Source organism: Vicugna pacos, chromosome 1, assembly GCF_048564905.1.
Source record: "Vicugna pacos chromosome 1, VicPac4, whole genome shotgun sequence".
NCBI lineage: Eukaryota > Metazoa > Chordata > Mammalia > Artiodactyla > Camelidae > Vicugna > Vicugna pacos.
In genome coordinates this window covers 60,162,892-60,176,886 of record NC_132987.1, presented here as the reverse complement: position 1 = coordinate 60,176,886, position 13,995 = coordinate 60,162,892, and the positions used below count along the sequence as shown (strand labels likewise).

The 13,995-nt window shown below is 33.8% G+C and overlaps 1 protein-coding gene across 5 annotated transcripts in view; it reads right to left on the bottom strand.

Annotated features, from left to right (window-relative positions):
• Positions 1-13,995, bottom strand: part of OPA1 (OPA1 mitochondrial dynamin like GTPase) — a 79,831-nt gene that overhangs the window by 42,955 nt on the left and 22,881 nt on the right. For all 5 annotated transcript variants that reach the window (XM_006200947.4, XM_072962874.1, XM_015236586.3 and 2 more), the window contains 9 exons: positions 11,117-11,170; positions 8,307-8,411; positions 6,591-6,677; positions 5,843-5,956; positions 3,361-3,441; positions 3,157-3,231; positions 2,761-2,832; positions 2,577-2,676; positions 2,105-2,235 (listed from right to left, as the gene is read on the bottom strand). In XM_006200947.4, coding sequence (XP_006201009.1) covers positions 2,105-2,235; positions 2,577-2,676; positions 2,761-2,832; positions 3,157-3,231; positions 3,361-3,441; positions 5,843-5,956; positions 6,591-6,677; positions 8,307-8,411; positions 11,117-11,170 — 819 coding nt within the window. The remainder of the gene's footprint in view (positions 1-2,104; positions 2,236-2,576; positions 2,677-2,760; positions 2,833-3,156; positions 3,232-3,360; positions 3,442-5,842; positions 5,957-6,590; positions 6,678-8,306; positions 8,412-11,116; positions 11,171-13,995) is intronic.

Sequence of the window (13,995 nt, the reverse complement as noted above, 5' to 3'; positions counted from 1 at the left end):
CTTTTAGAGTTAAAAATCCTTTTCTAACTGCAGTCTAAACTGCAGACTCTGTCTCCATAAAATTGCCCATGTGCACAGAGATCATTTACACACAATATAAAAGAGTTCCTACCCCCCAAAGTCCACTCAGATCAATACTGAGGTAAGAATCCCTCCTCTGAGGTAAGATACATGCCTAAGCTACTGCTGAATCTTTGGTATAAAAAAGACTGATACAAGCTTCAACTGTATTCAAATGAAATTCAAACTTACTAGCCCAGAGAAGAGGAGAGAAAAAAAAATGAAAGGAATGAGAAGAGATGAGGAGGCACAGAAACGTGCTTCTCCCTCACCTCTCCCCTTCTCTGTATCAGGACCAACGCTGCAACGGCAGGTCTTACCCTTAAAAATCAGGCAAAGCTAAGGTCACAAGGCTGCGCAGAAAAAAGCTGACATAGCAGACCTGAGACTGCTGTCCTCAGAAAGGCCTGCCTGTCCTCGGCTGGCAACTGGGAGCATAACTGGTAAACAATTCCCTACATTGATATAGAACTTTCCCTAAATAACAGTGGCTCATTGTGCAATAAGTGTGGTTTATGTTGAACATCTGCTTTCCTCTGGGCGTCTGGAATTTTGGTACTTGAGGGTGCCCACGTGACCAGCCCCCAGGGAAAACCTTAGGTGCCGAGTCTCTAACGGGTAACTTGTTGCTGGAGGGATTAAACATTTCCTGCGTGGCTCTACTGGGAAAGGACTCTTGGAAACTTGGGCCTGGTTTCCTTCAGATATCATCTCTTGCGCCCTTTTCTTTTGTGATTTTGTTTTGTATCCTATCATTGTAATCAAACCTTAGGTGCACGTGTAACTATGTGCTGAGTCCTGTGAGTCCTTCGAGAGAATCAGTAAACCGAGGGGCAGTCTGCCTTGGAAACCAGTTACTACAGAGGCACAGTCCCACAAAGCCTCAGATGGGAAAAAGAGAAATTCTAAGCAGTAGCACAAGGGATGGGCACTTACACATCTGAAGTTGTTATTCCATGGGGGACAAAGATATCATAGTAACAAGAGATGACAGCAACATTTACATAACACTGTTGTGCCAAGCACTGATTCAACCACTTTACAACAAATATTTAACTCAGTAAACCTCCATAAGCTATGAAGCACTACCATTCATATCTTCATTTCCAACAGATGAAGCCTAAAGCACTGAAAAAGTTAAATAACTTACTCAAAGTTACACAGCTAGCAAAGAGTAGAGCAGAATGGAAGCCAAGCAATCTGGCTACAGACCGCACACTCTGGCCCACTGCCCTATGCCTTTACAATTAAGTAGAGAGCATGCCCTAAGACAAGACTTTTACTCTAATAAAACTAACAATACAATGTTACCTTGAAATAGAATTCTTTCCTTGTTAAGGGAAGAGGAGAGAAAAGGACACTGAACACCATGTATAGAGGTCAGAGAATCTCACAAATGAAAATGACCCTAGAGATCAACTAGACTAATAGGTTGGGTTCTGCATCACCTGGATGCAGAAAAGTAACACGATTTGCCCAAGGACATGTAGCCAGTTGCTAGTAGAGCATGGATAAGAATGCTGAGCCCTGATACCCACCCCAATGCCTCTCTATTATGAAAATCTGCTACACACTCTTTCATCAGTTAGGAAAGGTAATGTTTCTCTAAAAAAACAATGAATAATTTAAAAATTTCAAGAATAAAATAAGATCCAAAAGGAATCTAAACTGTCACTAGTTTTATACTAATTTACAAACATCAACTTAAGCTTTTTAAACTAAAACAGAAAATACTGCAAATGAGGTTAATGACTCAGCATATAAAATTACTTAAATTAGAGTAAGCAACATTGGCAGTTTTAAGTATTTGAAGCAAACTAATTATAATTATGGAATTTCATTTATACTTCAAAATTGCACTTAAGTAATTTACTATAACTTTACAATACTTTGCTTTTAATGAGAACCAAGAAAAAAAAATCCCATACAATTTGTATATCATAAGTTTTTTTTTAAAAAACAAACAAACAAACCCAACCAGTCCCTGTCATAGCTGGAGCTTGTACAAAGAATCCATTTTGCACAATAAAGAACTTGCTCTCACCCTGCTTGGACTAGTCACATTCTTCTCTGCCAGGTCTACTTTGGTCAAAACAAATATCGTCCTTCTTCCATGAGGGTCCATTTGACTGACCAAGTCAGTAACAATGCTGCGTTCAGCATCCACAGACCCATCTGAACAAAAAAAAAAAGAAAAAGGACACTGTAGTAGTTACAAAATGGGTTTTAAAAAGTCAATAAGCTATAACTTTGTTATAGTAAGAAAATTTTTAATATTTTACTTTAGTTATGAAAAGAAATTCTAGCCAATAAAAATTCCTATGATGCCTACACAATGAAATGTATCGCTATATTACCAACTTTAATTCTAGTCACTAATAAAATGAAGAAGTAAGAGGACAGGACAAAACATATTTATTTTCTATGTTTATGTAACATGCATATTTAAAGCAAAGCTTGGATTGCAAAATAAGGAAGAACATGAGTGATATTAAAAATCTTTCAATAAGATTTACCTTGAATACATAATATGATGGCATTAGGATTCTGCATATAAGCTTTGCTGATACTGAAAATAGTTTCCTTTGTGTCAGGAGCCATGCCTGATGTCACAGTCTTGAAGAAAAAAGGTTTTAAATGTCATTATAAATGTCTTCCACAATAGGAATAAGATAAAACACACGTTGTGTATATACTTACATTAATCACACCTGGTAAGTCAACAAGCACCATTCTCTGTAGTCCAGGGCCTTTTACATTTAAGGATATGGTCTATTCAGAGGGGAAAAAAAACCAAAAAAACAAAAACTATTTTGGGAGGAAGCTTGTTAGGAATTTTTTGGTGACACAAATTCTGAAACTTCTATACCTCATCCATTCAGATGTGTGACTCAGAAAAAAGTTAAAGTATTTCTGATCTTAAGAGTAATTATCCTAGAAAATTACCCACAAAATACGTTACTTGGAATAAAAAAAGAACAACTAATGTAGCTTCTTGGAATAGCTGCAGTCTAAACATCAATAGCAATGTCACGATTTCAAATGATAAACCTTGGCTTTCCATAAAACATTGTTGAAATGAATAGTAACACTTACCTCAGAACTAACAGTACAGCCTTCTTTCACATTTTTCCTCATTCGGAGTTCAATTTCATGTCTTAATGCTGCAAGCTATCAATGGAAAACAACAAAATCCTAAGAAAATCTTCAGTTAGCAAATACTCCATTTAGTTGCCTTTTATGAGCTGACATAGGTTATAAAGTTACACATACATTAAGCCGCATATGAATTCTACTTACATCTTCCTCTTTGGTAAGATCAAACTCCCGAGAACTATCTTTAAACAAGGCCACGTGGTGAGGGCCTTCACTCAGAGTCACCTGAAATTAACAGAAAATTGAGAAGACTGTATTTACAACTCCTATGAATTCCCACTGCATTTACTTCGTCTAGACTGGACCACTGCATCGCACAAATCCAGAGGTCCCTTTATATTACATGTCAGGAGCATTCCAGGGGCTGTCAACATGACAATGCAGAGACTACAGAATTCTGTATCCACACTGTCCAAACATCTGTCACATGCATTATAATCTCCCAACAAGACTGCTGGCTACTTTACATTTTTTATGACCCAAAACGCTGCTGCTTCTCTCATTTCCCAGTCAACGTGACACAGAGTATCAAGCACAAAGCCATTAATCTCAAACTTGAAAAACTAAAAGAAAATCTCGCATTTCACTTCAAAGGTAAATTTAGGTAGGTAAAGGACAATTCACTTATCCAACATTGATTTATTGAGGGCTAACTGTGGCAGACATAGCAGGGGAAACGTGAAGAATTGACTGTTCCTGGTTTAGCCCTCGCCATATGCTGGGAGAAATATACACAGAGATAACACATCAGAGTAACAAAACATAGGGTGCCACAGAAGACACTGTACCGAGGGGAACTAAGGCAGCCTTCACCCAAGGAGGGATATTTGAGCAAGAAATTTTCTAACAACTTACATGGTCAGTGGTTTTATGTGAACTTCTAAACTTCACATTCCTTAACTTTTCAAGCTTCTCTATAATGATTCAAATTCACTTTGAAAATACATTTCTTTCTACTGAGATTACCTAAGCATACATAAGATAACAAACAAAAGCCAGCTGTTTGAAGGCATTAGAGGAGCAACCATGGTAACCTGGACTGAGTCCAAGATCCCAAAGGACATAGGGGGATATTCTTTTTTTCTTCTATTTTCCCTCGGGGCATTTGCTGATTTGTGGCACAGGGCAGCCTGAGAGAGAAGCTCAAAATTTGTAGCAGTCTCTTTGGGTTGAGGGACAAAAGCAGGTATCAGGATTATCAAGCAGTCACAATTTAAGGTGCCAAGATCCCAGAGAAAAATGGACAGCAAAAATGAACTTCCAAAAAATGAGCCCTACATTCTACACACAATTTCCCTTTCAGGCATTTGCACATTAAGGAACAAAGCAGAAAGAAGCTGCTAAAGAGGTTAAGATGCTAAGTCAAGATTCTGGCATCTCACTCTTCAAGGAGAGTCTAGAAAATCTGGAGTTTAGAGTCCTTTAAGAAATCCTGGTAAATACTAGACGAGTAATGGCAAACTGGAAAGAGACCACCCTTGTCTTGTTTCAAGGAACTCTGTCCATGAGTTCCTGCCTGCCGAAGTTGATTCCTTCCTAAAATATACCATCAGCCACAGCCACTACAATAGGATGCTGGTAACAATGTAAAAGGTAGGTTTACACTATTTCTACAGTTGATTACAGAGCATCATATAAGATACAGTCAGTTCATTTTTTCCCCCCAAAATGGAAAAATTCCAAATGCCCATCAATAGTAAAATGCATCTATAAAGTATGTTAATGTTCACACAACACCAAGCGATGAAAAAAGAAACTAGCTTTACACAACATGGTTCAATTCACAGCCAGACCCCAAACAATGCACTCTATGAATCACACTAGACTGCCTATTGCAGTTATAAACAGACTTCATTTCTGGAAGATTTTAGCATCAGCCTCATTGTCTCACTTTCTACCACTATTCTGGCCTTCATTCTTGGTGATTTCAATCTTCCAATTCTCCAAGCACTCCTACACCACTCACCCATCAGCTGAACTAAAACACACACAAACACACACACACAGATCCCCCTTAGATTTATGTCCACAGACCTTAATGGGGTGTGTGTGTGTATCTATTTTTTAAAAGATGTCTTTCTTACCTTAGCCTTCAATACCTTCTCCCTTCTTTACTTAACAGCCAATAAATCTAGTTTCCTATTTCACTGAGGAAGTGGAAGCAATCAGAAGAAAACATTCAGTATTCTAGCTACTTGCCTCCACTGGCAAATTCAATGATTACGACTTCTCAGTTTCAATCTCTGGCCCAAATCTCTCTCCAAACTTGTATATCCCAACTGCTCCTTTGTTTGCTAACACTCCTTAGGCAAGTCCAAAACTCCCGATCTTTGTTCTTGCCTGAGGGATGCCTCCTACTGATTTCTGTACTAGGAATAATTCCAAATGCCATGTATCAGCTCTTTCTTTTGTCAAAATTCTTCATTGCAACACAGCAGACAAACTTTGTGAAGGTGATTACTTTCCTGAGAAACTTCATTTGGCCTATTCTTTTCTTTTTTTAGTTGAAGTATGTTGACAAACAATACGTTAGTTTCAGATGTAAAGAACAGTGATTTGACATGTAAACACATTACAAAATGATCGTCAAGGTAAGCCTACTAACCCGAAGGGCCTATCTTCTCACCTTTACAGGAGAACGGGTCATCATCTCCCCAGATCCTCGCGGGAATATTCGTGCTTGAGCAATCATTTCCAATACACTAGTTTTTCCAGCACTCTGATCTCCAACCACGACAACCTTACCACAAAATAAATACCACAAATTCATATTTTTCCACCAACTTCAATTTAAATAGATTTGGAACACTGCTGAGAATTTTTAGTCTTTAAACATTATCCACAGTTAAATGATTTTAAAATATTAACCATGAAAAGAATGATGGTTGATACATGTATTAAAAATAAACAGCAAAATATAATTGGATCCACTATTAGTCAAATTTTTATTAAAAACTTATACTAATTTAAACCACTAGTTCTAAAAACAGACTAACATTAATGTTCCATAAATCTTTTCCATAGCTACTTTACTCTTTACAATGATATTTTCAGTTCTATGAGGTTACTTAATTTAATCCACCATTCAAGTATTTCAATAATATCATGGATATTAAGAATACATAATGCCAAATATCTTATAGTTTTCCTTCATTATGCATAAATATAAGTAAACCAATGGTCCAAAATAGTCAAACAACATTCAATGCTTAAGACATCATCACATGAATAATATTATGTAAAGAAAATTTTTTGTCTTTGTCTATGTGTGTATATATGTGTATGTACTCTGTGTGTGTATATACACACATAACTTTTTTTAAAGTTTTTTTTTGCTAATGGGCAAGTCTACTGCATACTCATTTTTCACTTACCCTTGGCAGATGATCTTGTGTATTATAACTGGCATCATAATCAGACAGAACATCAAGAACTTCAGAATACATGTCAATCAAAGATTTCTATAAAATTCAAAAAATTAATATGATAAAACAGTGAGACAGTTTTAAGAAACTACAGATATCAAGAGAAAAAGCTGATAAATTAAAAATGTTTTTCCATAATCATTGTATTGCTTTTTTTCTAGTTATGCAAATAAATAATCCTAGTAAATGTAAAACAGTACAGAATAAAATTCCACATCTTCTTATCCGATTTATTTTATTTAAAGGTACACTGAAAGTATATTAATTCAGGTTTTCCTAACTTTCTAATTAATTGGTAAAGGAGGACATTATTGTTTAATATTGAAGAGCTAATATTAACTGCTCAACAAAGGAAGACCATTAATCCCAAAAAGGGCCCAAAAGTGGTCAAGTGACCAACTGAAAGGAATGTTTGGTGTATGCGTCAGAGAGGGAGAGACAGAAGAAAGGGTAAAGCAGAGAAAGAATACCAAGATTATTGTTAAGTCAGGAAGAACGATTAAGTGTGCTCTGGTAATGTGACAGCATCAGGGGCAGACCTCCTGTGCTGTTCTCTCAGTAAAACTGGTATCAAACATGGTGCCTGGAAAATAATAAGCTTCAAGGATTTGAGGAATGAACGAACATATAAACAGACTGGAAAAATGGCTACTATACAGCATTTAATAATTAAAGGTAAGTGTTAATACTGAGGTAGGAACAAAATGAAGGCCTACAGTTCCTTTCATTTCTAAACACCTAGAAATAACTAAAAGGAAAGCAACTGTTATCCTTCCACCCCATCAAAAATAAGCAAAAAGCTTTTCAAATTTTCATTACCACTTCATTTTATGAGAGAAAATACAATTTCTCAGGTAAATCCTCAACATACATTAACACTTGGATATGACTTTTCTCAACTGCTGTGTGTTGACTTGTAAGTAAAGCCATGCTACTTGTTTGTTTTATGCAGTCATAATTTAGAGTCAAAACTACTAATACATGTTAGTTAAACTAGAACTACATATCTTAGAATCTTGGCTATGAAATGCACGTGCCATGATTTGGCTACACACAAATTCTGTTTACTTATATGATATTTAAGTTAAAAGAATTACTTCAATTTAATTTAGCACATACAAGTTGGTTTAGTGAGGAATAGTAAGATTTAATTTACTGATAATGGTAATTACCACTGTGCTGGTAACAATACCAGCATATTTTTTCAAAAAATTCTTTAAAATGACCAAGGAAACTTCCAGAAGAAACTGTTAACTCTTTTAAGACTAAAGAAAGTTACTGCTTCATTCAGTGGAAGTACAGGTAAGGCAATGAAGATTAAGTCATATATAAATGTCTACCAACTCACAATGCTGGCTTTTTAGCCACAGAAGTTAAGTAAGTCTAAAGATAAACCGAGTATTTAAGAAAAAATAAATTGATTCACAAGATAAGACTCTTAAAAGCATGAAGAATTTATGGGCATCATATAAATAAATGTTTGGAGATTATAATTTGAGAAATGTCTTATCATGAGACGAGAACTCTCTAGCCCCCAAAAATACCAGATTAGAAAGAAAAGGATGATAGAACACTTTGCAATTCCTTAAAAACCGGTATTGATGAACACACAATGTGAAGTGGCAAAGTTCTGAGAACTGACAAATCAAGACCAATTTGAAATACCTTAAGCTTTCTATGATGGATGCCTTTGTCATCTTTCTGCAACACTAATTTTCTCAATTCTTTATTCTCCTTTTCTAATCGTTCCAAGATTCGCTGGTACTTTAACTGCAACAAAATAATACACGTAACTTAAGAAAAAGATTAGTTAAAAAAAAACATTAATTTAGTCTAAATTAAAATCTTTTAAAACCCTGAAGCTTTATCTCCTGACTACTTAAGTTATATCATTTAAAAGGCTTCTATGAAAAATGCTGAATAAATTACGCATATTATCTCAAATAATGATCTTCATTATAGTTTTCTATTATAATTGGCATTTTATTTGGAAAATTCTTTGCTGTTTATATTGAAGAAATTACTTAAAAATACTAAAAGCATAAGGAGTTAAAGCAGCAAGTTCCTAAGTGTACTCCTGAAGCAGTGTTTTCTATTACATCAAAAGTTTTCAGTCTTCATTAAACGGACACCTGACAAAAATTCAAATACTCTCCATCCCCCATGTTATTTTATGCTTTAATTAAAATGATATAAAATACAAGCAGCTAACAGTACCTGATCATGCATTATTGACAGGCCCTTTACTGAGTGCTTCCCCTGCATTAACTCCTGTAGGCTTTCATGCGAGGCAAAGGTTAACAGGTTAGGAATCTGAGGTTAGGGAGGCTTGCTAACTCACCTAAGGACACAGAGCTTGGAATACAGGTCTGAGTTGAGGGCTCAAACTCTTCCAAGTTTTAGTAAGTTTCTTGGCCAGAGATTACATACTAATTTTTAAAATACTGATTTAAAAACAATTTAAAGGAGACGCTTATGTTTAGACAGGATTTTTTTGTCAAAGTAGATGATTGGCTACACACTGTTTTCAAATACATGTGATCCTTTTCTAATTGTTCTTCTCTGTTTTTAAATTATTTCTCCTCTAAACATTAACAATGTTCAGAAAACTATTAAGAATTACTCTTTCCTATAATCAACTGAATGTTTATGTCCAACTTACAATAATATCCCTTTTATAATGGAAAATATTTCTTAGAAAATCTTTTAGGTTGTTATAATCTTCCAAGAACAAAGCAAATAACAAGAGATCATGGCTTTATCCTCAGATAATGTCCAACTTAAGCCAAACTAAAGAAAACAGTATTAGCATTGAACTATATAGTATGAGACAGGTAGAACTACAGGCTAGATTCTATTATAAATATATTTTTATAGAACTTGTTCATTTACATGTAGTAATAGCCTATACAACAAATTCTGGTAGTTATCTAAGAATTAGGTCTTCACTGTCTAATATGGATGGTACCCACATATCTAGCCACATGTAGATACTAAGCACTTGAAATGTGGCTAGTCTGAATTGAGATGTGTTTAGAAGAAAATATACATCTATAATTCAGTAAAAATACATAAACACCTCATTACTATTTTTACTAATTAAATGTTTAAATTATATTATTTGAGATCTACTGGGTTAAATATTAACATCAAAATTCTATTTCTTTTTACCTTTTTTTAAATGTAAAAATTTTAAATTACACATGGCTTGCATTACATTTTTACCAGGCACTACTGATACAGGTAACACCGTTATTACAACATGAATTTTCCATAGAGTGTTTGCGTCAACTGAAGGATGGTAGGATTTCCACTGGCTCACTTCTTAGTAAATATGGAATCAATTATGGGTCTGCATTTCCTGGAGATGGAAATATTCTTTGGTATATGTGCCAATATGCAGCCATCCTGCAGAGATGTCCTACTGGGCTGTCCTGCAAGTCTCTACACCAATGATTCTCAAACTTAAGAATTCATCAGAATCACTTGAGGGCTTTTAAGAAGAAAGACTGCCCAGCTCTACTCCCAGTTTCCAACTCAGTGTGTTGGGAAGGGACCAATATTTACATTTCCAACAAGTTCCCAAAGGATACTACTGATGTTAATACTCCAGAGACCATACTCTGAGGATAATGAGTCTTAATCTCTGGCTGCAGATTGTAATCACTTGGCCAAGAAGCCTTAAAATATGTACATAGTGTGCTGCCCAGAGTGATTCTAACACATAGTCAGGTATAAGAATCAATGCATAGATAATAAGTAAACCTGAGACTCAAAATGTACTGGTTTTTAATTTCACCTAGATTATCTTTGTTGTATTTTTGCCCCTAAAAAGAGAGACCCAAGATAAATCTTTTTAATTAAAAAAAAAACTTCTTAATTATTGCATATCATTTTATCTACATAGGATAACTAAAGACAGAGTGGGTAATAGGGCAATTTTTCACTAGAATGGTACCTATTCATTATATTGCACAGAATAAGTCTTTAAAATAATGATAACTGTATCATCAGCTATAAGAAAACAGCCTTCAGAGTAGCGCTAGAAATATCTTTGGAAAGGTTATTATCTGAATAGCTTTGGGCTTCAGAGAACTGTGGCAGATTCAACTCCAATGTCTTTAACTGTTACTTAAATTAATCAGCCTAACAATGTAAAAATGCAAGCATAGTTTTATATAAAGACAAGCCACTTATCCCAGTTTTTGTTTCCTCCCATAGCTTTTCTTTAAAATTAGAAGCATAAGTTTCACTCAAAAATAGGTTTTTACATGAGTTAACTAAATTTATCAAGTTCTTTCATTATTCCTTATTTCTCAACTAGCTTTTGCATTTTTTTTCATCTACTGATAATAAGGTTCTATCATTAAACCATTCCACATTTTGCTTTGTTAAAAACAATAAATTTTTACATAACCAAATTTACATTAGAGTATAAGAAAAACTCTCTGGTTCTTTTTACTCATCAGAATTACCTGAGTATGCAGAAGCTCTTCTTGAAGTTGGTCAATTTTCTCTTTGTCTGACACCTAAATATTTAAAATAAATTATTTCATTCAGTAGAATTAGGTTTATATAGAATATACAGTAAGTTTAGTTTTTTTAAAAAGCATTTTTAAGAGTGAAAACTACTGGCTTTACATGGATATTTAATCAAAGTGAATTTTAAATCAAATGCTTATTTAAGAAAGTAAAAAAAATCTTATTCATCAATAAAAATAGCTCATCAAAATTTTATATTAAGTGAAAAACTACAAAAGCAATCATCCTCTTGTTGTCACTCTAGTCAGTTCTTATGACTGGCTTGCTAGAAAAATAAGAGATCAACACATATGGTTACTATATTCTTGACAGATAATTCTATACTCAAGCACAGGGACTTGGATGCTTGCAGAAATAAGGTACTGATACCCTTACAGAAATGTTTCGGGAAATCAGACACATTACCATTTACAACTACTGAAAAAGTTCATTGGTCACAGTGTATCTTTTAAGCAAATACTATCCATTCCTATTCTGTACATAGGGAAGTATTTAATAAGTGCAAAGAACAACTTGCATTTTCAGAGCTTTAAGTGGAGCCAGATGCTTGTTTTTAAATTCAGTTCCAGTGCAAGATCTGCTAGCCATAATAAAGCAAATGCATCCAGTAGCAGTGAAGTTGAGTAAAGCAACTAAAACTGACTTGAACATAAAACAAAAGTAGGATAAAATCCACAGGTATTGTGTAAACTATTTCCAATTGTTATTAATGCTAATAGTTCTAAGATAAAATATTCAAAATAAAGAACTTTATTGTCTAGCAGGCTTTAAAGTAGTCACAATTCTAAATATAAGACACAATAATCAATTATAATTAAAATGATGTCATTTATATAAAATCCATGTAACTGTGCTTTGACTCCTTAGTGAGATGCTGAAGTTGTCATCCTCAGTCTTTCAAAATGATTATCTAATTTCTAATGCTCAAAACTTTTAAATGTGTCTTTATTCCATAGGAGACAAAAATTAACTTAAAATTCATAAAATCTTTATTCATCTTCATTCATTGGTTATTTAAGCAATCAAAACATCATGGTAGCAAATATATATGAAAAAAATTTAAATGATTTGCTTATTGAGGTAGACATTAATAATTCTTATCCATGCATAAAGTTATTTTGAGATTTTAAGTCCTATTTCCAAACACTTTCTCAAAATTTCCCCCAAACTTCTTTCAAATAAAAATGACAATGCTTGCCAGAAATGATAGGTACATATCATTTTTCCTTAAAAGCTTATGCCTAAAAATTCCAAATCTGGTTTGGTAATTATAGAAAAGATAATACAAAACAAACTTTGTATTATTGTTTTCTCATTCTTGTATCAAGTAGAGACTTGTGGATAGAAGCCTTTTTTCCATCTGACTATGGGTTTGAGTAAAATGGACAAGAATTATTAAGTCTCCTAAAATGTAAGGAAACAAGCAAGTTGAGGAGGAGCCCACAATCCAAAGAACAAAATCTTGAAGCCCAATGAAGAAATAAATAATTCCATATTTTGATCATATGGCATGCCATCATACTGTAATAATGTGGTTATAAAACTTCTGTTAAGCAGATTATATTCCCAATTCAATTTAAAAGGTACCCTGATTTACTCTGTTCCATTAAATATTCATCCAACTGCAGCTAAATTAGTATGAACTGTATAAACAACATTAGTATAAACTGTTTTAGTTTTGGATATGAATATTTAACGATTTCATGCAATATACTCTAAATTACTGGAGAAAATCCAACATTACTCTGCATCTGGGGCAATAATTAAAAAACTAATACAATTACAAAAAAGTTACAATGTTTACTGTAAGCCAAGGACTATAAAAGGTTAACTTGGTAATGTAGTAAAATTAAAATTATAAATAAAAAGTTGAAATGATATAAAGTTACTAGAACATTACAAATACAATCTTTATGCAGATATTAGTATTTAGTAATCACGTTTGTTAAGATTTTTATAAATTCAGATTTTTAGGAGTATTTAAATTTATCATGTGCCCGTCCGGCACAATTGTTAGGAATAACTCATGCATAGTTTTACCAATACACTTCCTATCTGCTTAGTTTAACGTTAAATTAAAAGATTAATGTTAAATTAGAAGATTACTATATTAAAAGACAGGTGGGGGTGGAGTCAAGAATTAGACCTAATATTTTCTAGGATAAAAGACTTAAACTTCTAAGTTTATAAGATAAATATTAATCAGATGATACTTTTACATGTTTTCTTAAGAGAATATTACATGCTATTGTCACTTAAGGTCTTCACCAGCAATCTGGGTATATTTTATTTTGATGCACTTTACTGGTAAAATTCAGCTACTTACAGTAACTTCTTGTCCTGCTGTTTAATATATTTAGTTTTCATTATGAAATTAATTTAAAATTCACCCTGACAAAAATGGGTATCAATAATCTTGAAACCAGAGCTTTTCTACAATTCCAGGGCTGTAAAATTGATGGGGAAAGAGCAGAACCCTCTACAGAAACAAGCTAAAGCTGAAAGAGAAAAACCTTTACTAGCTCCTCACGAAACCAAGCCTAGTTTTAAAAATTTAAGTATTTCTTCCTACCAAGCCATTGTGGCCATTCTGAAATGCATAAGATTCGTAAAAATTTCTATGTATGTGCACATATTCATAGGAGGCAACCCACCAATGGCGGTTTTAATCTACTGTCTCTGCATGAGCTCCTCTGCTCAGATAATACAGAGAAAATCTATTAGCTGCTACTAAGAAGATATAAAAAAATGAAGGCCTGTTTGTATTTTCAAGTAAAGGGAAAAAAACGATTAAAAAGCAACAAAAAGTAGC